Below are 24,663 nucleotides of genomic sequence, written 5' to 3' on the forward strand. Positions count from 1 at the left end.
GGTAGGTAGGTAGGTAGGTAGGAAGGAAGGAGGTGAGGTTTAGCAGCAGTATGTGCAAAGAAAACCACAAAATACTGAAGCAACACGACTTTCTCTCCTTGCGCGCTATTCGTCAGGCAGAGATCACAGTTACTATATACTATATATAGTTACAATAATCTATATCTGCAATCTGCCCCTGGAGATAAAGTTGAAAATGCGTATGTGGGGCATTCGTGCACACACACACACACACACACACACACACACACACACACAACAACAACACACACACACACACACACAAACACACAAAACACACACACACACACACCGATCATAGTTATATGAATGTGCTCAATTGTATATCCTAAATTGTGTCAACTTTTTCAGTTGTGTTTTACATCTAAAATTGACAGATAAGTTTCGTGTCCTATAACATCGGAGAGGCACGCTGTTCATCATGCCCTTGGTCTCACACCATTTGCATTGTGTACACCGTCTGGACTAGTGATGGCTAGTGCGCCCAACCTCATTTTTGTATGACGTGTGAAACATTAGATACCTCCAAGGTACGATCTTAATGTTGATCATATTTCTTGATAGATATTAAAACGTTTGATTATTTTTTTTTCCGAAGACAATACTCATAAGATGTGTTTGTATTCACAGATAACAATATTCAGAAAATTCATACAAATGCAGGCAGATGTTTCGTCAGTCACATTCACATTAAAAGCTGCTTCAAAAACGATCCGAAATAGGATACACATTCTAAATAGGATACACATTCTAAATTCTGAGATTGGAAAGTTCCGCCCTTTAGGCGTTGCAGAATCCAGATGCATTTGGTTCACGTGTCTCAAATATCTATGTGAATGTAAACAAAGTCCATCCTTGTCTGTGGTCAGTATTATGGTTATCGTCCTTTATATGAATGTTGCATCCTTGAATGCCACATTAAGGTCCTGTTTCACCTTACAAACACCCGACCACTCAACAAATTACTTCCTTAGGTCCTTAGGTGACATCAACATGCTGCAATCATATGATCTGATCTGAAAATAATCGAAAAGTATATGATCTAAGAGATAAAATAATGTATGCATATAATGTCAAACCTAACGCAAAATTGAAATGCTAAAACAACATTCATATTTCGGGGGATTATTTTAATTCACATGGTAGTCGGCAACAGTCGGCAGCAGTCGGCAACAGTCGGCAGCAATCGGCAACAGTCGGCAGCAGTCAAGTAGAAACTTGATGCTGCCTGTGTATGGTCGAGTCTTGCCAAGACTTTGCCAGTCGATCTATTTACACTCTTGCTACAAGATATTAGGAACTTCTTTCAACTCAGAATCCATACAGTTGTCAAATAAATTATGGATCCCATATAACATTGTTTTTAACTTCAAATGCAACACAATGGTATTTAACGGAATTCGTATCTATTCGCATTACAGGTATTCATCTTGACGTCACAGTTACACATGCATAAATTAAATTTGTTTCACCCCAAAACTATGCCCCCGACCTTGACATAACACTGTTATCATCTCAGATAGTAAATGACCTTGTGTATATATATCTACATCAACTGGTGTATAGATGATTTGGTTGTGAGTCGACAACAATTGGAGATGTGCACTAAGACCTTTATATTACTGTCTCTGTTGCTCTGTGCTGGTAAGTACATGTATGTTTTTTCCCCATCAACAATGGATTTACATTGCCATATGAATTTCAGGTTAGAAAGAATAAATCACTACTTGGTTGTAGTTGTGTTCACTTACTTCCAATTGATTGGAATCGTCTTGGGAAAATGTTAATATCGCGTTAGGACCTACCATTTTCTCTTATGTATGTCCAGGCATGTTGTTACTGTGGCATCAAATCAATATATGGCCAATGGTTTAATTAATGTATACACCTGTGCATAAAATAAGCACCACCCTGTATTTTCACCAATTAATTTTGTCTGAAATGAAATTCTAAAAAATAACCTTTATAAATTGATAGAGCAAGCATTTAACATTTCAAAAACGTTATTATGGAAATTACCATGTACTTTAATTAGGATAATTGCCTATATTTTTAAAACAGGTGTTTTTCTGTTCTAAACAAGTTACCTTATTTTGAAAAGTGAAACTTATAACTGATTGTTGTGTGGCCTATAAATTCGTTATTTATTGTGAATGGATGAAAGTTTGTAAACTAAGAATGAATGAGGAAAAGTTACCGTCAAACTAAAAAAAAGGAAAATTTTAAAATGCAATAAAAGTTGCTTTACACACAAAACAAACAGATTTTAACCGTACTTATCAGTATCCGGCAAGGAGAAGTGTTTATTCATTACAATAAACTCAAAATCATAAAAACAATTATTCCAAAATCTTATTAATGTGGCCTTTTTCAGTTTTTGTCAATTAGCAATCTGAATTGTTGGAAAAACAAGGTGTGAATCTTTGACATTCGGGTTCTTTATGATTATGCATAATTAAAGCTTACTTGGCGTGTAAATGTCATCTTGGTATATAACAGAATTGTTATTTTCATCAACATATTCTTTCATAAAGAATAGAAAGGGTTTTGGTATTTGTAAAACTGTCAGTGGGTAAAGCGTCTTTAACTACAGGTTGATTACATTGATGGCTATACCCTTCCTTTTCTGTAGCATCACATCTTATTTTCAAAATAGGGTGGTGCTTAATTAATTCACAGGTGTATAATTTCGTTGTTTGTTGATTTGGAACCAACACTTAACAGCGAACCTCATCATCGAGCAGTACGATTGGAACAATGTGACCACATGATGGTACATGCTGACACCCAAATTTGTATTAATCACAACAAAAGTATTTCCTTGGCAGTGCTAAATAGAGAGGTAATTTAATACAAAAGCAGTGAATATACCAAAAAGAGTATAATATCCAGCTCACTTTAATAATGGAATAATGGTTAAGTTTCCAAATTAGGCTGAGCGTCCACGGTAGGAATGATCTCCATACAAATACTGATCTTTCTGTAATCTGAGATGTGAGGCAAAAGTTAGCTCCCCTAAGAAAAGACTCCGGTTCGTTCCATAATGTTGTCTGTGTCTATGTAGCAATGGACAAATATCCAAAATAGGCCCAAGCTGAATATTATATCCAAGGGAAGTATAGTCACTAAACAATTTATACTTGGTAGCACTTTTAACTCCACACAGTCGCCAGACAAGACCAGGATCCCATATAACATTGTTTTTAAATTCCAATGCAACACAATAATATTTTGTGGAATTGGGATTCACTGGCATTACATGCATTAAACTGGACGACACAGTTGCAATGTGTATGTACACATGTATAAATTCGTCTCATCCCTAGACTATGCACTCGACCTTGACATAACTCTGTTATCATATCAGATGACATTGTTATCAGCTCAGATAGTAAATGACCTTGTGTATATTTAGTTTCATCAACAGGTGCATAAGTCAAATGATTTGGTTGTGAATCGACAACAGTTGAAGATGTGCATTAAAACCTCTTTATTACTACTTCTGTCTCTGTTGTTCTGTGCTGGTAAGTACATGTATGTGTTTTTTACATCAACAATGAATTTTCATCGCCAAAGGTTTGGTGTTCGAAGCTAAATATTAGGAAATGAGTTTCAAAAGCATTTCTTATCAGTTAATATAAAATATGAAGCTTTTATAAAGATAGCTATTTAAATAATAGTTCATGTCAAATTATCACCGTCTTCAGGTAATAATAAACTGGGAACGTGCTGGAGTGCTATGCATATGACCATATTCCCGTAGTTAGAGACTTTTGTGTGGTTCATTTTCTGGACATGATGTTTTAAAATGCATTAAACATGCGATAAACCAATAATTGAAAGAAGGCATTAAAAGCTCTTCACGGGACGCTTACATCCAAGCGTGTTTTCTAACACGAAATTAAGCAGCAGTTGATTGGTGATGCAACTGCCCTTGCTTAACGCTGATACAGACATTATGTTGCGATCCGGCCGATAGTTTATGCACTGACTTAATATGTTTCGATTCACCTAGAAGCATTTACGGTTGATTTGAATCGCATTGTTATTAGCGGTGATCCGATTAATTGAAATAATCGAAGATTGGTCGCAGTGACTAATCGACCAAACAATCGATAATGTTTTCGATGATTGATCTCATCAATTATGAGATTTTAACCAATTCCCAACACTAATTGTTATCATCTCAGATAGTGAATATTGTTGCACAATTAATAACTTCACTACATAACAATGAATAGAGCCACTTGCGTTTTTTGCTTTTCATTTGATCATCTTGAGCTAAAAGGAATTTACGTACTTACCTAGTTTTCAAATCAGCAGTCTCCGAAGGAACGCAGGACTTTGCTGTGAACGTCAACAATGACGGCACCTACAACGTCGTTGTGAAGGGAGATGTGTGGCTGAAGAGCGCTCCTACCTTCTTCAGAGCTGATGGTCAAGTGTTCTCCTCTGCTGATCTATCTCTGAAGCTGGTCAAGATTACTCAGTCCAGTGGTGTGGACGTCATCGGGCAGTGGGAGGCCAACAGCTTCTTGTACCAGGCAGGGTCCAGTCAGATCGAGGCCAGCTTTGTACAGTACACACCAGATCCAAGCATATTCACCTACAACAATCCGGCTGTACCGTTCATATTGTTCAAACAGGTGAGTAAACATAGGATAGTAATAGACTCCACAATCTCTATCCACACTAAGACAAAGCATGACATAGATATGTACCGTTATAATTATAACAAAACGAACAAACGCAGTCCGTCATGCTAACTCCCAATATTCTGATTTGAATTATATTTTGATTTAAGTGCACTTTCTGCTGTGGATAGCACGTAACCATTTTAATGGCTCAACATTTGCGTTGTGCAATGGGCCTGAAAATTATTGTTGTTCATTGTGTTGAGAAGGATAGCACTGAATATTGAGCAATATGATCAAGTTAATTACTGGATGGCTGTACATGTAAAAAAACACAAATAGATTTTACACAAAATCATCCAATCACAGCTATTAGATTATTCTTTCTGCACTGAACTTCTCCCTACAGCGTATTAGAACATTTATGTTCCATTGTGTTCTTGAAGGGATACATAAAGGTTTAGTTTTCAACAGTGACAGTGACGGACTTGTATCAATGTAGCATTAAAAGCTATTATTGTTGTTAGTTGAATGTTCTGCGAATTTTCACGTAGTTCTTTAAGAAACCAAGTCTCCAAATGTACCAGGAAATACACAAGATCTTCATAGTGTCATAACTGACACGTTGTCAGAACACACGCTCTTCTTGTTTTCTTTCATCAATGACGACAACAGCGTTACATCAATGGAGCAAACAACACCGCCTCCAACAAGACTGACTTCACCATTTCTGGCTTTCCTGGATTTCTAATTCAAGATTCATCCATTCCGCTGGGATACCTTAGTTATGGAGGATCTCAGGGTGGTAGCATTGGTCTCAATGTTGGGCAGTAAGTATTTGTATGTGAAAATGATAGCATGTTTTACGTGTTGAACACAAAAAGCTGCAAATATCATCAGACAGAGCCTATGGATAACGTCAGGAACTGAACATGGATGCAAGTCTTTTTGTTCAAAATGCTTTTACCCTAGTCCATTCTTGACAATATACACTCCCAATGATCTGATTCCGGATCCACCTCCCAAATATCAAGTGAACCATCTCCGATAAATATATTACTAGCGGCGTGTTATGAAATATCATTTTTATTAGTATTTTTCAATAGGATTCAACTATTTAATACTTTTCTTTAAGATGGGGACCATCATCGTTTGAAATCGACGATGGGATTGAAGGTGGACCCCTGACGTTATTTGATCGCGTTAAGACTGCAAATACACTGATTATCTCCCCTGCCAGTCGATTTATGTCGTCATCAATATGGCGTCAGAGGTCCAGCACCGGCGGGGACAATGTCTATTGGGGGACGATGGGAGGAGTTGAAGATGTCCCTGTTGGCGTTGAAACTAGTTTTATTCTTTTCTGTGGTAACCAAGGCATTAACAAGGTATCTCTCATCCTCCTTAACATGCCTGTAAACAAAGTTATTTGTATGGCATTTATTAACTATTTTAGACTTGAATTATATTTTTATTTTATTTTTTTTACTTTTAAACCTTTGAGACCGTAACTCTCCTTAACCTTCAACACGTTCATGACAATAAACAAATTTTAATGTACATTTTCTAAGGAAACCTGTGATTATCGTTGCAGGCCTCTGTAAGCTGGGGTCAGATCTTACAGCGGTGGCATGGCCGTACAGATCAATATATGAAGTCCGACTTTACCATAAACTACTTAGGGTACTGGACGGACAATGGTGAGCATATTTCGAGATGCCTTGATTTGATTTCAGAGAACCATTATGGTCAAATCGTATTTTCCACATTGTACAACACACTGTTTCAACCAAACCAATTTACAAGGCATCCTTTAAAAAGATAATTTAAATGTTACTTTATTTCACAGACATGCATGCGACTAATTTGAAGGCGTTTACAAGAATGACAACTATACCATATTGCTGTGCACTTTGTTCTGTGAACCACGGTGTTAAACCACGCTGAATACGCTGTTTGTTCAGGTGCGTATTACTACTACCGGACGGAGAAAGGAAAGAACCACCAGGACACAATGTTGGATATCAAGAGCTACATGGGGCAGATAGGGGTACCCGTCAGGTTCGTGGACGTACTCGTGCTTTACAGTAAATATGCTATATAAGAATTTGATGATTGTGTTTCAGGCACCAGAGAGGGTTTATGTCATTCAGTGACACTTTTTCCACTATTCAAGAAAGTTTATTTCCAGTATGTCCCAAAAACCTAGAGATGTTAATTGTTTTTTTAAAATCTGTAAATAAAACATTTGAAACGTTCTTTTATTTCATTCCGACAATTTTATTACAGAGACCCGTGTGCATGTGTGTGCATGTGTGTGCGTGTGCGTGTGCGTGTGTGCGTGTGCGTGTGTGTGTGTGTGTGTGTGTGTGTGTGTGTGTGTGTGTGTGTAACTGTTTACAAAATGATGATGCTGGTAATTTCTTAGTGACTGATAGGGATAGAAACTGAGACAAGCATCATGTTGTTTACCTGTCAAAGTGTTGTGTGTTTTTAATTACTTGGTGGCGTACTTGCTTAATACATTCACTATGGTCAGGTAATTCGGTTCGACGAATCATGGTACTACTGGGGCAATGATCTTGATATTTATTGTCAGGTACATTCAGTATGACGCATGGTGGTACTACTGGGACAATGATCATGGTGTTGTGACGTGGTCGGCGCAGCCCAAAATCTTTCCAAATGGAATGCAGTAAGACATTTTCCCTTCTTCAACTGAGTTAATATTAAAATCTACTAAATTATATGAATGCTATTTAATATTCGTTCCACAATATACTTGCAAATGTCATTCATATGAGTGAGTGAATTAGTTTGGTTTTACGCCGCTTTTAGCAATATTCCAGCAATATCACGGCAGGGGACACCAGAAATGGGCTTCACACATTGTACCCATGTGGGGAATCGAACCCGAGCCTTTGGTGTGACGAGCGAACACTACCCCACTGCCCCTCATGTGAGTCAAAGCAAACGTTGTTGAAAATATGTATACCTTTACATTGTTACATATAAACTGTAATGACAATATGTACACCTTTACATTGTTACATATAAACTGTAATGATAATATGTACAACTTTACATTGTTACATATAAACTGTAATGACAATATGTATACCTTTACATTGTTACATATAAACTGTACACCTTTAATGACAATATGTACACCTTTACATTGTTACATATAAACTGTAATGACAATATGTACACCTTTACATTGTTACATATAAACTGTAATGACAATATGTACACCTTTACATTGTTACATATAAACTGTAATGACAATATGTACACCTTTACATTGTTACATATAAACTGTAATGACAATATGTATACCTTTACATTGTTACATATAAACTGTAATGACAATATGTACACCTTTACATTGTTACATATAACTGTGACAATATGTACAATATGTATACCTTTACATTGTTACATATAAACTGTAATGACAATATGTATACCTTTACATTGTTACATATAAACTGTAATGACAATATGTACATTACATTTACATATAAACTGTAATGACAATATGTATACCTTTGGAACCACAAAGTACCACATTTTCCCAAATGACACTTTGAGTTAGTTTGGTGAAACTGATACATTTCCTTCTTGTTTTTTTTCATCCTGTGATAAAGGTGGCTTTATAACAAGACACAGTATCCTGTCGTGGCCCACAGCATGTACTGGTAAGCCGGGTCCAGGAATCTGACAACTTAGTATTCTGAATTTCGATGCCTGTCGGAAGCAGTTACATTGGTAGCAGTTAGGTTTAGATATTACGTTGTAATCATGATGTACTGCATTGTCACAATGTCACTGAGTTTGCGGTCAAACGCTAATGCAATATGTATTCACGTTCCTCATATCTGATAAGAGTTTTAACAGAACAGAAAAATACCTGTAAGATAATCCAATAAATTTTCACCCATCTATATAGGGTGCTTCTAATTGTTGAGATGCATAAAAAGTGCGCAGAAAACAGTGTCATAAAATCTTGGTTGTTCATTATTCAAGGTCCAGCAACACAACCTACGCAACTGCAAATGGAGGAAAGTATGAATTCGTCATCGATGGTCCAAAGGCATTGCCACTGGAAGAGGTACTGTTGCTGTTGTTTGGGATGTAAATGTTATGAAAACAAACTTCTTCTTCTCCTTCACCTAAGCATCGTTTGCTTCGAGATTTCGGCATCTTTCATGTTTCATCAAGTAACTGACGAACCTTTAGGCATGTGTAAACATTCAGATATGTTTCTCATCACGTTTCAGAGATTCTGGACTGATTTGCTCGCCGATGCAAGAAAATGGGGTCTGTTTGTTTACGAACAGGTAAGAATTCCTTTCACCAAACGCACAACTTCAGATACATCATTCTGCAGTGTATACCTATTTTAGATTTAATCTGACGGGTTTCTTTTATTTCTGTAGGATTATCTCGGTACTGAATTTGAAGGGATCAATAAGCTTCTGACTGACATTGACCTTGGCCGCCAATGGTTGACTCAGATGGGCAATGGAGCTGCCAAGAACGGACTGACCATCCAGTACTGCATGTCATTCCCACGACATATGCTACAGTCTCTGGAAATACCTGTCGTCACACAGGTGAGAGCAACTATTGCATGATATGGTTATTATTAGTGAGTGTGGGTATACACTTATTTTGATACATTTGTATGATAGTGATACCCTATGTTGAGAGAGAAACACGAGTATTTGCTTAACATTGCAGTCAACATCGACCTGGAAACTTTACAAGTTATTTGATATATGTTTTAGTCTCGGGTAAGCCATGACAACCGACCGAACACTGACAACTGGAAGATAGGCGTGTCATCGATATTTGCTTTGTCTCTGGCATTGCTCCCTACAAGGATAACTTTTGGACAACCAGCGTTCAACCCGGAAATGGCTACAGTATGTACAAAATTAGTTCTGAATCAAAATGACATTACTTTCCAATTGGAATAAAACCTTTGAGAAAGTAATGTTATGTTGATTTCATTCCAACGTTCTTAAGAAACCTTCCTAATCTGGTGAAGTGTGTCATATTCATGTCATGTCATAACTACATTCGTAGAGGCAGAACGTTTATATGTATTGAATGTGTTGCAGATTTATCGGAACCCCACACATCACTGAATGCTGTGGTTGCAACCTTAAGCACAGGCCCAGTGGGGATTAGTGACATGATTGGAGGCACGAACAAGACACTCATCATGAAGTAGGTTGGCCGTTAATGGGTAACTTCAAACTTGTGGTTCATTATCCTGCAGGACCATATATGTTTTCGCACTGAAATATGCACTTATCATTTACTACACATGTAACTGTTATTCATTTCTCATGCAATCATTGTTAATTCCATTATTCCCTATCATATATCTATATCTTCCCCGTATTAATTACTGATCTCTCCTGTGCAGATTACTTTTGCTACCTGTATTGTTTAATGTCTATATGTTCTGCATTTCTCATTCATTGCTGCTGTTTCTATATATATATTTTATTATCTATTACTGTAAGTCTTATTTTGTTCTCCTGTATGATCGAATACCCATGTATGTGTTCTTTATTACTTGTGGATTTGGTTTACACGAATTCCGTATTTATCATGTATTATCCCTGCTACTTGGTCCGTCTACATTTCATCACGGTCACTTCAACTCTTCCACAGATCTGTAAATGCTGACGGCCTGATCTTGAAACCATCTCGACCTGCGACTGCAATTGACAACAGAATACGGAGGGTAATTTTGCTCTTTTCCTATTGCCCCTGGGTTTGCACATTTGATTGTCATGAGAAGAGCTTTAAGTCTTATCGTTCAAGAGGAAGAATAAAAGACTTAAAAGGAGAAATATTTAGGTTTTAAGGAACTTAATAGGGATTGTGTGTGTAAATTTGTTTTCAATTGATCCCTAGCACCAAAACCCGGTACATTCCCCTTGCCCCTCAAATGACTCGATGATTATATTGGTGCTACCCAGATCGGACTGTCTGCGAGCACATAGCACAGAACTATAAGTTTATAAAAACAGAGCACCTGGCATATGCAAATGAGTCACGACACAAAAGGGGTTTCACAAGCAAGTTAACACGGTGTGTCCACCTTGTGCATTGGTGCAGGCCAGGCACCGTCACAGTCACCGTCGCCGACACTGAAGATCATTTCACATTCGAGTCCATGCAGCGTTTTGGCGCTGTTAGAGGATTCGGACGACGTCGTAATTGTCGCTCCTTTCTGTCCCTTATGTTCTATGGGCGCTCGGATCTTTTGCCAGGAAAACTTATGCTCTATGAGGTGTGCAAATGATAATCACTCCATCGGATGGCGTCCTTGCGGCATCAGGATAATCCAGAACATTTGCCTTGTGAAATTGTTCTGACAAGGAGAAAACGTTACTGATCGGTAAAGAGGCCTCTATTCCACTCACTTGCACAATGGAGATGGTTCTGATGTTCGTCTGAATAGTACTCATAGATTCCCATCTGTCATTTCCCCAACGATGGGAATGTCAAATTTGTTCCAGGACGATGGAAACAGATTATTGTATTCTGATTTCTGCACTTCTTAGGACAGGCAGTGAGTTGATGTGATAAGCCTCTGGTTTTCTGTCTTCTTCAAATGAACACGTGTGGCCATTTCTCGATTAGGTTATGTTTCTTTCTAATTTAAATAGCAACTGTGTGGTTGCGTTTCTTTCGGTTTTAACACATAGTTTCTCCGGAAAAGAATTCATTCACAAAATTCACAATGAGTAATTAAAATCTCATTTTACAATAACTGTTGTCGGTGATAATGCCTTGAAAGAGCAGAACGTTCCTTATGATGCATGTCTTCTAGATGGCCTGGTCAGACTTTGATGGTCCTGATGGGGAGGTATGGTCCACGTATTCAGATTTTGGTGGAGATAACAAGTACGGTATCATCCTCGCTGCAGATCTACAGGAAGCTACACTATGACACCCTGCATGTCTGGATATCAAGGGGTAGGATATTATAGTCTTTCTCCTTTAATTGATTTCAAGATATGTTCAATGTTTCAAAAATATATCTGTAAATATAATCAGGTATGCAAATAAAATTCACTTTAATGTTTCCAGTTTCCGAACTCCATGGTTTTCCCTGCGAATAATCCCAACAAGATCCAGCCCTTGACAGACCCCCAGCCTTTGACAATGAGTGGCTGTACCATGACTGACTTCTGTCTTTCTATGTATCACCAGTACTGACCGTCAATGGGTAGGTTTATTCCTTCATTTCAATCATAATGTAACAAGCGTGTGGAAGATATCCCAAACGTTATTAACCAGTGAAAATATTTACTTTTGGGGAAATGGGACTTAAAGTGATTGAAGATAACTTTAATTGCTCTCTGATGTTTGTTTGTTGCGCTCAGCAATGTTCCATCTATATGACTGCAGTTTGTAAATTATTGAGACGGGACCAGACAATCCAGTGGTCAGCATTTAAAGCATCACTCTACGCAATTGGGATGCGATGACACGGGTCAACCAAGTCAGCGAACTTGACCGTTAGTTGCCTCTTACGACGACCATGGGTTGCTGAAGATCAATTCATATGTTTCCTGAATGTCTTAAAAATCTAAACAGCTATGTAATTGTTTTATTACAGCAAACAAGTTCTCATCCAGGGTGAGTTAGACAAGTGGGTGCCGATGTCACCCCAGAGAGTGACGGACATCAACATTGCCGATGACATCACCATCAGTCTCACTGGAGCTGCCCACGAAGCTGTCTCCTTCTGGTTCAACACGGATGGTAAATCCTCACCTGTGACCTGTACCCTCGGAGCAGGAGGACTGGCCACCCTCAGTTTCACAGCAGGCTCATGCCGTGGAGTATAATGAACAAGAATATATGCATGAATATTTGTAAATATATACATTAAAGGTGTTCCTTCATATTGAATAAAGGCTTATTAGTTCATATCACTGATGTCATATTACCAAATGCGGAAATCATCGCATGCATTTACCAATAATAATATGTGTGATGTTGCTGCTCCTTGAAAGGAATTAAATTTGTTATTTGAACTCTACTGTTTTCTTTCTTTGTATCTCTTTGAACGTGTACGTCGCACCCACGAAATAAAATAGTTGTTATCCATAAAGACCGTCTACTTATCCGTGGAGATCCGGGTTAGAATTGGTCTTCAGTAACCCATATTTGTCATAAAAGGCGACTAACGGGATCGGGTGGTCAGGCTTGCTAACTTGATTGACACATGTCATCGTATCCCTATTACGCAGATCGATGCTAATGCTGTTGATCACTGGATTGTCTGGTCCAGACTCGATTATTCACAGACCACGGCACATGAATATTTGTACATATCTCTATCAGTATGTACCCGTGTCTATTATTTTGCATTCATGATATTTGTAATAATGCTGTAACTTGAAAAAAAGGGTTTTTTACTTTCTTCTTTTATTGTGTCTCTGTGAAGGTGTACGTATTCCTTTACCTCTCCATAATTCCCAAACAACAATTCCCTTCTTGAGTGAGTTGAGTAGAAGATGGATGATAAGGGAAGCTCCTTTAACGTGTTAGAGCATCAGGTCATACAGCAACGTGCACCTGATTGTGGTAACCTCATATAGATAACAAACAAGCCCATAAATAAGGTAGTATCGAGTGTTCAATATGGACATTGGTAAGATAATAATTTAACCAACATTAGCAAAATTTCAGGGATTTAGCGTTACTGGACGTTGAAGTTGGTGTATATGCCAAGTTTATGTATGTTGGACATGCACATTTATCTTGGACAGACTTTTTTATACCACACTGGGCGATGGTGTAAACAAATATAACATCTACTCTTCACGAAAAAGTAGGTGAATTTCATTTTTAATATACGATCGAAGAAAATGGGATATATACATCGGAGTCAATCAATGTTGATAGTGAATGTTTTGAGAGTTCATCACCACTTGTACTTCCTTATGACCTTAGATGATTGGTGTATGACGTGAAATTTGCATGTGTACGATTTTCATTTTCAAACAGAAAAAAACGGATGCAAGATGATTGTCAAAATATATGGTTTACAGTGATTTATCGACCTTCTTGAAAACTGTCAAAACTAAATCTTTGTTCAAACTAAAACATTGTCTTGGTAGAATGCGAATGCTTTTTCCCATGTTTAGAAGAAAGAACTGAATATGCCATCAATGGAATTATCTGATATTTGGCAAGGAACTCATTTAAACATGTATTTGAATATACATGTATAATGTACATAGTATCATACTGTCAATATATGCTTTATATATATATCACATATATAAGAGTGAGTGAGTGAGTTTAGTTTCACGCCGCAGTCAGCAATATTCCAGCTATATGTCGGCGGTCTGTAAATAATCGAGTCTGGACAAGACAATCCAGTGATAAACAGCATGAGCATCGATCTGCGCAATTGGGAACCGATGACATGTGTCAAGCAAGTCAGCGAGCCTGACCACCCGATCCCGTTAGTCGCCTCTTACGACAAGCATAGGTTGCTGAGGATCAATATTCTAGGTAGCTAAGTACGTAGGTAGGTGGTTTGTCGTTTTGTAATATCTGTTATTTCGACTTGGTATCGTTTCTCTTTGCCCGTTAGTTTAATATTGCAGTGCCTATAAAGTGACGACGTTGGTCCGATGCAGTGCCAATAAAGTATGCCGACGCTGAGCCGACGTACGGCCGATGCAGGGCCGATACAGGGCCATGAAGTTTGCCAACGTTGGGCCGACGTCTATACGATGAACAAAACTTCATCGGGCCGATGAAGTTTGCCGAGGTCGGGCCGATATTGCACGACGTCGGGCAGTCGGGCCGATGATGGCAGGTACCTGCAGGCAGGCAGGCAGGCAGGCAGGCAGGCAGGCAGGCAGGCAGGCAGGCAGGCAGGCAGGCAGGCAGGCAGGCAGGCAGGTGGCAGGCAGGTAGGCAGGCAGGTAGGCAGGTAGGCAGGTAGGTGGGTGGGTAGGTAGGTAGGTAGGCAGGTAGGCAGGACGGAAGGATGTTAGGTTTAGCAGCAATATGTACAAAGAAAAGTAGTACCACAAAATACTGAAGCAACACGACTTTCTCTCCTTACGCGCTATCCTTATGTCAGGCAGATTTTACAGTTACTATATACTATATATTGTGACAATAATCTATATATGTAATCTCCCCTGAAGATAAAGTTGAAAGTGCGTATGTGGAGCATTCGTGTACATACACACACACACAGACACACACAACACACACCACACACACACACACACACACACACACACACACACACACACACACAGACACACACACACACACACAGACACACACACACCGATCATAGTTATATGAATGTGCTCAATTGTATATCCTAAATTGTGTCAACTTTTTCAGTTGTGCTTTACATCTAAAATTGACAGATAGGTTTGTAGTCCCATAACGTTGGAGAGGCATGTTGTTCATCATGCCCTTGGTCTCAGACCAGATGCAGTGACATACAGATTAGCATTGTGTACACCGTCTGTACTAGTGATGGCTATTGCGCCCAACCTCATTTCTATATGACGTGTGAAAAATTAGATACCTCCCAGGGACGATCTTAATGTTGATCATATTTCTTGATAGATATTAAAACGTTTGATTATTTTTTTTCCGAAGACAATACTCATAATTGGTTTGTATTCACAGATAACAATATTCAGACAGTTCATACGAATGCAGGCAGATGTTTCTGTCAGTCACATTCACATTAAAAGCTGCTTCAAAAACGATCCGAAATAGGATACACATTCTAAATAGGATACACATTCTAAATTCTGATATTGGAAAGTTCAGCCCTTTAGGCGTTGCAGAATCCAGATGTATTTGGTTCACGTGTCTCAAATATCTATGTGAATGTAAAACAAAGTCCATCCTTGTCTGTAGTCAGTATTATGGTTATCGTCCTTTAAATTATATGAATGTTGCATCCTTGAATGCCACATTAAGGTCCTGTTTCACCTTACAAACACCCGACCACTCAACAAATTATTTCCTTAGGTCCTTAGGTGACATCAACATGCTGCAATCATATGATCTGATCTGAAAATAATCGAAAAGTATATGATCCAATAAATACAAAACGTATGCATAAAATGTCAAACCTAACGCAAAATTGAAATGCTAAAAAACATTCATATTTGGTGGGGATTTTTTCAATTCACATGGCAGTCGGAAACAGTCGGCAGCAATCGGCAACAGTCGGCAGCAGTCGGCAACAGTCGGCAATAGTCGGCAAGTCTTCAGCAGTCGGCAACAGTCGGCAGCGGTCGCGTAGAAACTTGATGGCTGCCTGTGTATGGTCGAGTCTTACCAAGACTTTGCCAGTCGATCTATTCACACTCTTGCTACAAGATATTAGGAACTTCTTTCAACTCAAATAAATTATGGATCTCATATAACATTGTTTTTTAACTTCAAATGCAACACAATGGTATTTAACGGAATTCGTATCTATTCGCATTACAGGTATTCATCTGGACGACACAGTTACACATGCACAAATTAAAATTGTTTCACCCTAAAACTATGCCCCCGACCTTGACATAACACTGTATTCGTATTCATCACTTGCATTACTCTGGACGACACAGTGACAATGAGTATGTTGACATAACACTGTTATCATCTCAGATAGTAAATGACCTTGTGTATATATATCTACATCAACTGGTGTATAGATGATTTGGTTGTGAGTCGACAACAATTGGAGATGTGCACTAAGACCTTTATATTTCTGTCTCTGTTGCTCTGTGCTGGTAAGTACATGTATTTCCCAATCAACAATGGATTTACATTGCCATATGAATTTCAGGTTAGAAAGAATAGATCACTACTTGTTTGTAGTTGTGTTCACATACTTACAATTGATGGGAATCGTATTGCTAAAATGTTAATATCGCGATATGACCTACCATTGTCTCTTATGTATGTCCAGGCATGTTGTTACTGTGGCATCAAATCAATATATGGCCAATGGTTTAATTAATGTATACACATGTGCATAAAATAAGCACCACCCTGTATTTTTACCAATTAATTTTGTCTGAAATGAAATTCTAAAAAATAACCTTTATAAATTGATAGAGCAAGCATTTAACATTTCAAAAACGAGATTATGGAAATTACCATGTACTTTAATTAGGATAATTGCCTATATTTAAAACAGGTGTTTTTATGTCCTAAAACAAGTTACCTTATTTTGAAAAGTGAAAGTAATAACTGATTGTTGTGTGGCCTATAAATTCGTTATTTATTGTGAATGGGTGAAAGTTTGTAAACTAAGAATGAATGAGGAAAAGTTACAGTCAAACTTAAAAAAGGAACATAAATTTTGCTTTACAAACAAAACAAACAGATTTTAACCGTAATTATCAGTATCCGTCAAGGAGAAGTGTTTATTCATTACAATAAACCCAAAATCATAAAGAAATTTATTCCAAAATCTCATGAATGTGACCTTTTTCAGTTTTTGTCAATTAGCAATCTGAATTATTGGAAAAAGGTGTGAATCTTTGACATTCGGGTTCTTCCTGATTATGCATAATTAAGGCTTACTTGGTGTGTAAATGTCATCTTGGTATATAACAGAATTATTATTTTTAGTCAAAACTTAATTTAATTGTGTAGTTTGAGCAGAAGAGGAATAGTTGTTTTGGGCAAAAATAATCCCATCCCATCCCATTTTCATCAACATATTCTTTCATAAAGAATAGAAAGGGTTGTGGTATTTGTAAAACTGTCAGTGGATAAAGCGTCTTTAACTACAGGTTGATTACATTGATGGCTATACCCTTCCTTTTCTGTAGCATCACATCTTATTTTCAAAATAGGGTGGTGCTTAATTAATTCACAGGTGTATAATTTCGTTGTTTGTTGATTGGGAACCAACACTTAACAGCGAACCTCATCATCGAGCAGTACGATTGGAACAATGTGACCACATGATGGTACATGCTGACACCCAAATTTGTATTAATCACAACAAAAGTATTTCCTTGGCAGTGCAAAATAGATTAAATAAATTCAGGCATTACTCTGGACGACACAGTTGCAATGTATAAATTCGTTTCATCCCAAAACTATGCACTCGACCTTGACATAACTCTGTTATCATATCAGATGACATTGTTATCAGCTCAAATATAAATGACCTTGTGTATATTTAGTTTCATGAAGTGGTGCATAAGTCAAATGATTTGGTTGTGAATCGACAACAGTTGAAGATGTGCATTGAAACCTTTTTATTACTACTTTTGTCTCTGTTGCACTGTGCTGGTAAGTACATGTATGGATTTTTTACATCAACAATGAATTTTCATCGCCAAAGGTTTTTTAGGTTAGAAAGACCAAATCACTACTTGTTCGAAGCCAATTATTAGGAAATGAGTTTCAAAAACATTTCTTAACAGCTAATATAAAATACGTAGGTTTTATAAAGATAGCTATTTAAATAATAGTTCATGTCAAATTATCACCGTCTTCAGGTAATAATAAACTGGGAACGTGCTGGAATGCTATGCATATGACCATATTCACATAGGTAGTGACTTTTGTGTGGTTCATTTTCTGGACATGATGTTTTAAAATGCATTAAACATGCGATAAACCAATAATTGAAAGAAGGCATTGAAAGCACTTCACGGGACGCTTACATCCAAGCGTGTTTTCTAACACGAAATTAAGCAGCAGTTGATTGGTAATGAAACTGCCCTTGCTGAACGCTGATACGATATGCTGAGATCCGATAGTATAGTTGTGTTATGTACTGACTTGATATGTTTCGATTCACCTAGAAGCATTTACGGTTGATTTCAATCGTATTGTTATTAGTGGTGATCCGATTAATTGAAATAATCGAAGATTGGTCGCAGTGACTAATCGACCAAGCAATCGATAATGTTTTCGATGATTGATCTCATCAGTTATGAGATTTTAACCAATTCCCAACACTAATTGTTATCATCTCAGATAGTGAATATTGTTACACATTTAATAACGTCACTACATAACAATGAATAGAGGCACTTGCAATCAGCAGTCTCTGAGGGAAAGCAGGACTTTGCTGTGAACGTCAACAATGACGGCACATACAACGTCGTTGTACAGGAGAGAAGTGTGGCTGAAGAGCGCTCCTACCTTCTTCAGAGCTGATGGTCAAGTGTTCTCCTCTGCTGATGGATCTCTGAAGCTGGTCAAGAACACTCAGTCCAGTGGTGTGGACGTCATCGGGCAGTGGGAGGCCAACAGCTTCTTGTACCAGGCAGGGTCCAGTCAGATCGAGGCCAGCTTTGTACAGTACACACCAGATCCAAGCATATTCACCTACAACAATCCCGCTTTACCGTTCATATTGTTCAAACAGGTGAGTAAACATAGGATAGTAATGGACTCCACAATCTCTATTCACACTAAGACAAAGCATGACATAGATATGTACCGTTATATTTATAACAAAACAAACAAACCCAGTCCGTCATGCTAACTCCCAATATTCTGATTTGACTTAAGTGCACTTTCTGCTGTGGATAGCACGTAACCATTTTAATGGCTCAACATTTGCGTTGTGCAATGGGCCTGAAAATTATTGTTGTTCATTGTGTTGAGAAGGATAGCACTGAATGTTGAACAATATGATCAATTTAATTACTGGATGGCTGTAAATGTTAAAAACACAAATAGATTTTACACTAAATCATCCAATCACAGCTATTAGATTATTCTTTCTGCACTGAACTTCTCCCTACAGCGTATTAGAACATTTATGTTCCATTGTGTTCTTGAAGGGATACATAATCATAAAGGTTTAGTTTTCGGACTGACTTGTATCAATGTAGCATTAAAAGCTATTAATGAAGTTAGTTGAATGTTCTGCGAACTTTCACGTAGTTCTTTAAGAAACCAAGTCTCCAAATGTACCAGGAAATACACAAGATCTTCATAGTGTCATAACTGACACGTTGTAAGAACACACGCTCTTCTTGTTTTCTTTCATCAATGACGGCCACAGCGTTACATCAATGGAGCAAACAACACCGCCTCCAACAACAGTGACTTCACCATTTCTGGCTTTCCTGGATTTCTAATTCAAGATTCATCCATTCCGCTGGGATACCTTAGTTATGGAGGATTGCAGAGTGGTAGCATTGGTCTCAATGTTGGGCAGTAAGTATTTGTATGTGAAAATGATAGTATGTTGTACGTGTTGAACACCAAAAGCTGCAAATATCATCAGACAGAGCCTATGGATAACGTCAGGAACTGAACATGGATGCAAGTCTTTTTTGTTCAAAATGGTTTCAGTCCAGTCGATTCTTGACAATATACACCCCCAATGATCTGATTCCGGATCCTCCTCCCAAATATCAAGTGAACTATCTCCGATAAATATATTACTAGCGGCGTGTTATAAAATATCATTTTTAGTAGTATTTTTCAATAGGATTCAACTATTTAATACTTTTCTTTAAGATGGGGACAATTATCGTTGAAAATCGACGATGGGATTGATGGTGGACCCCTGACGTTATTTGATCGCGTTAAGACTGCAAATACACTGATTATCTCCCCTGCCAGTCGATTTATGTCGTCATCAATATGGCGTCAGAACTCCAGCACCGGAGGGGACAATGTCTACTGGGGGACGATGGGAGGAGTTGAAGATGTCCCTGTTGGCGTTGAAACAAGTTTTATTCTTTTCTGCAGTAACCAAGGCATTAACAAGGTAACTCTCATCATCCTTAACATACCTGTAAACAAAGTTATTTGTATGGCATTTATTAACTATTTAAGACTTGAATTATGTTTTTATTTTAATTGTTTTTACTTTTAAACCTTTGAGACCGCAACTCTCCTTAACCTTCAACACGTTCATGGCAATAAACAAGTCATAATGTACATTTTCTAAGGAAACCTGTGATTATTGTTGCAGGCCTCCGTAGGCTGGGGTCAGATCTTACAGCGGTGGCATGGCCGTACAGATCAATATATGAAGTCCGACTTTACCATAAACTACTTAGGGTACTGGACGGACAATGGTGAGCATATTTCGAGATGCCTTGATTTGATTTCAGTGAACCATTACGGTCAAATCGTATTTTCCACATTGTACAACACACTGTTTCAACCAAACCAAAGTACAAGGCATCCTTTAAAAAGATAATTTAAAGGTTACTTTATTTCACAGACTTGCATACGACTAATTTGAAGGAGTTTAAAAGAATGACAACTATACCATATTGCTGTGCACTTTGTTCTGTGAACCACGGTGTTAAACCACACTGAATATCTGACAGACAAGAGAAAGCCTTTGCAAAGAAAACAATCTAAAACAACAATTTGTTTCTTGTTTGAGTGGCATTTTAGAAGTTGAGACGTACAATATTCAACAAGTTTTATGGATAATAACTTCTTATTTTTGAGTTGTGACGTTTGATAGATTCTTGTACCGTTGTCAAGCAAAAGTGACAACGGTACAAGAATCTGTATCGAAACGTCGCACTCACGAAATAAAGAAGTTGTTATCCAAAAAAACTTGTGCTATATTGAACAATTTATTTGTTCAGGTGCGTATTACTACTGCCGGACAGAGAAAGGAAAGAACCACCAGGACACAATGTTGGATATCAAGAGCTACATGGGGCAGATAGGGGTACCCGTCAGGTTCGTGGACATACTCGTCCTTTGCAATAAATATGCTATATAAGAACTTGATGATTGTGTTTCAGGCACTAGAGAAATTGTAAGTCATTCAGTGACACTTTTTCCACTACTCAAGAAAGTTTATTTCCAGTATGTCCCCAAAACCTTGGGATGATAAATTTAGAAATTCAGTTTACAATATTTAATAAATCATTTGAAACGTTCTTTTATTTCATACCGACAATTTTATGACAGTGACCCGTGTGTGTGTGTGTGTGCGTGCGGGTGCGTGCGTGCGTGCGTGTGTGTGCGTGCGTGCGTGCGTGCGTGCGTGCGTGCGTGCGTGCGTGTGCGTGTGTGTGTGTGTGTGTGTGTGTGTGTGTGTGTGTGTGTGTGTGTGTGTGTGTGTGTGTGTGTGTGGCTGGTAGGGATAGAAACTGAGACAAGCATCGTGTTGTTAACCTGCCAAAGTAATCATTCATTTCGTCATGATGTGTGTTTTTAATTACTTGGTGGCGTACTTGCTTAATACATTCACTATGGTCAGGTAATTCGGTTCGACGAATCATGGTACTACTGGGCCAATGATCTTGATATTTATTGTCAGGTACATTCAGTATGACGCATGGTGGTACTACTGGGACAATGATCATGGTGTTGTGACGGTCGGCGCAGCCCAAAATCTTTCCAAATGGAATGCAGTGAGATATTTTCCCCTTCTTCAACTGAGTTAATATTCAAATCTACTAAATTATATGAATGCTATTAGTATTTTATGTGTCTCTTTATATTTAAGTCTCTGCCTTGCTTATAAGATGGAGTGCAGACGTAGAATGGATACTATCTTTTGAGACAAGATGTGCGAGCCAGTGTCAAGCTAATAGGGATATGTATACTGTCCCTTTATGCTCGAACACGCATTAATTGTATTTGTTTAATACCGTAATAATTATTACATTATCATTCAATTCAATATTCGTTCCACAATATACTTGCAAATGTCATTCATATGAGTGAGTGAGTTAGTTTGGTTTTACGCCGCTTTTAGCAATACTCCAGCAATATCACGGCGGGGGACACCAGAAATGGGCTTCACACATTGTACCCATGTTGGGAATCGAGCCCAGGTCTTTGATGTGACGAGCGAACACTACCCCACTGCCCCTCATGTGAGTGCAAGCAAACATTGCTGAAAATATGTACACCTTTACATCTTACATATCAACTGTAATGACAATATGTACACCTTTACATTGTTACATATAAACTGTAATGACAATGTGTACACCTTTACATTGTTACATATAAACTGTAATGACAATATGTATACCTTTACATGGTTACATATATACTGTAATGATAATATGTACACCTTTACATTGTTACATATTATGCATACCTTTACCTTGTTACATATAAACTGTAATGACAATATGAATACCTTTACATTCTTACATATAAACTCTAATGACAATATGTATACCTTTGCATTCTTACATATAAACTGTAATGACAATATATATACCTTTACATTCTTACATATAAACTGTAATGACAATATGTATACCTTTACATTGTTACATATTATGCATACCTTTACCTTGTTACATATAAACTGTAATGACAATATGAATACCTTTACATTTTTACATGTAAACTGTAATGACAATATGTATACCTTTGCATTCTTACATATAAACTGTAATGACAATATATATACCTTTACATTCTTACATATAAACTGTAATGACAATATGTATACCTTTACATTCTTACACTGTAATGACAATATGTACACCTTTACATTGTTACATATAAACTGTAATGACAATATGTATACCTTTACATTGTTAAATATAAACTGTAATGACAATATGTATGCCGTTACATTGTTACATATAAACTGTAATGACAATATGTATACCTTTACATTGTTACATATCAACTGTAATGACAATATGTATACCTTTACATTGTTACATATAAACTGTAATGATAATATGTATACCTTTACATTGCTACACTGTAATGACAATATGTACACCTTTACATTCTTACATATAAACTGTAATGACAATATGTATACCTTTACATTGTTACATATAAACTTTAATGACAATATGTACATCTTTACATTATTACATCTAAACTGTAATGACAATATGTATACCTTTACATTGTTACATTTAAACTGTAATGACTGACTGGCTGACTGAGTTTAGTTTTACGCCGCTTTAGCAATATTCCAGCAATATCACGGCGGGGCACACCAGAAATGGGCTTAACACATTTTGCCCATGTGGGGAATCGAACCCGGGTCTTCGGCGTGACGAGCCAACGCTTTAACCACTAGGCTACCCCACCGTCCCAAACTGTAATGACAATATGTAAACCTTTATATTGTTACATTGTAATGACAATATGTACACCTTTACATTGTTACATATAAACTGTAATGACAATATGTATACCTATATATTGTTACATATAATCTGTAATGACAATATGTACACCTTTACATTGTTAGATATAAACTGTAATGACAATATGTATACCTTTACATTGTTACATATAAACTGTAATGACAATATGTATACCTTTACATTGTTACATATATACTGTAATGACAATATATATACCTTTGGAACCACAAAGTCACATTTTCCCAAATGACACTTCGAGTTAGTTTGGTGAAACTGATACATTTACTACTTGTTTTCCTTCATCCTGTGATAAAGGTGGCTTTATAACAAGACACAGTATCCCGTCGTGGCCCACAGCATGTACTGGTAAGCCGGGTCCAGGATTCTGATAACTTAGTATTCTGAATTTCGATGCCTGTCGGAAGCAGTTACATTGGTAGCAGTTAGGTTTAGATATTACGTTGTAATCATGATGTACTGCATTGTCACAATGTCACGGAGTTTGCGGTCAAACGCTTATCAAAATTTATTCACGTTCCTCATATCTGATACGAATTTTGATAGAACAGAAAAATACTTGTAAGATTATCTAGTTTTCACCCATCGATATAAAATGCTTCTAAATGTTGAGATGCATAAAATGTGCAAAACAAAACAGTCATAAAATCTTGGTTGTTCATTATCCAAGGTCCAGCAATACAACCTACGCAACTGCAAATGGAGGAAAGTATGAATTCGTCATCGATGGTCCAAAGGCATTGCCACTGGAAGAGGTACTGCTGCTGTTGTTAGGGATGTAAATGTTATGAAAACAAACTTCTTCTTCTCCTTCACCTAAGCATCGTTTGCTTCGAGATTTCGGCATCGTTCATGTTTCATCAAGT

General features: G+C 37.5%; 1 protein-coding gene across 7 annotated transcripts in view; it reads left to right on the plus strand.

The window, feature by feature from the left end:
- The first annotated feature begins 1,603 nt into the window (after positions 1-1,603).
- The window catches only part of LOC124257767, a 101,249-nt gene continuing 78,189 nt past the window's right edge, over positions 1,604-24,663 (plus strand). For 4 of the 7 annotated variants that reach the window (XR_006893363.1, XM_046691897.1, XM_046691898.1 and 1 more), the window contains exons 1-9: positions 3,480-3,545; positions 4,342-4,667; positions 5,331-5,485; positions 5,791-6,043; positions 6,250-6,355; positions 6,620-6,716; positions 7,255-7,350; positions 24,095-24,145; positions 24,468-24,552. Coding sequence is in view for 6 of the 7 variants with exons in the window: in XM_046691897.1 (XP_046547853.1) it covers positions 3,494-3,545; positions 4,342-4,667; positions 5,331-5,485; positions 5,791-6,043; positions 6,250-6,355; positions 6,620-6,716; positions 7,255-7,350; positions 24,095-24,145; positions 24,468-24,552 (1,221 nt within the window). In the remaining variant the exon portion in view is untranslated. Of the gene's footprint in view, positions 1,666-3,479; positions 3,546-4,341; positions 4,668-5,330; positions 5,486-5,790; positions 6,044-6,249; positions 6,356-6,619; positions 6,717-7,254; positions 7,351-24,094; positions 24,146-24,467; positions 24,553-24,663 lie in introns of those variants that run through there. The other 3 variants (XM_046691901.1, XM_046691900.1, XM_046691899.1) reach the window with 3 other exon arrangements.

This window comes from Haliotis rubra, unplaced genomic scaffold (genome assembly GCF_003918875.1).
Source record: "Haliotis rubra isolate DU_JTF1 unplaced genomic scaffold, ASM391887v1 Scf672, whole genome shotgun sequence".
NCBI lineage: Eukaryota > Metazoa > Mollusca > Gastropoda > Lepetellida > Haliotidae > Haliotis > Haliotis rubra.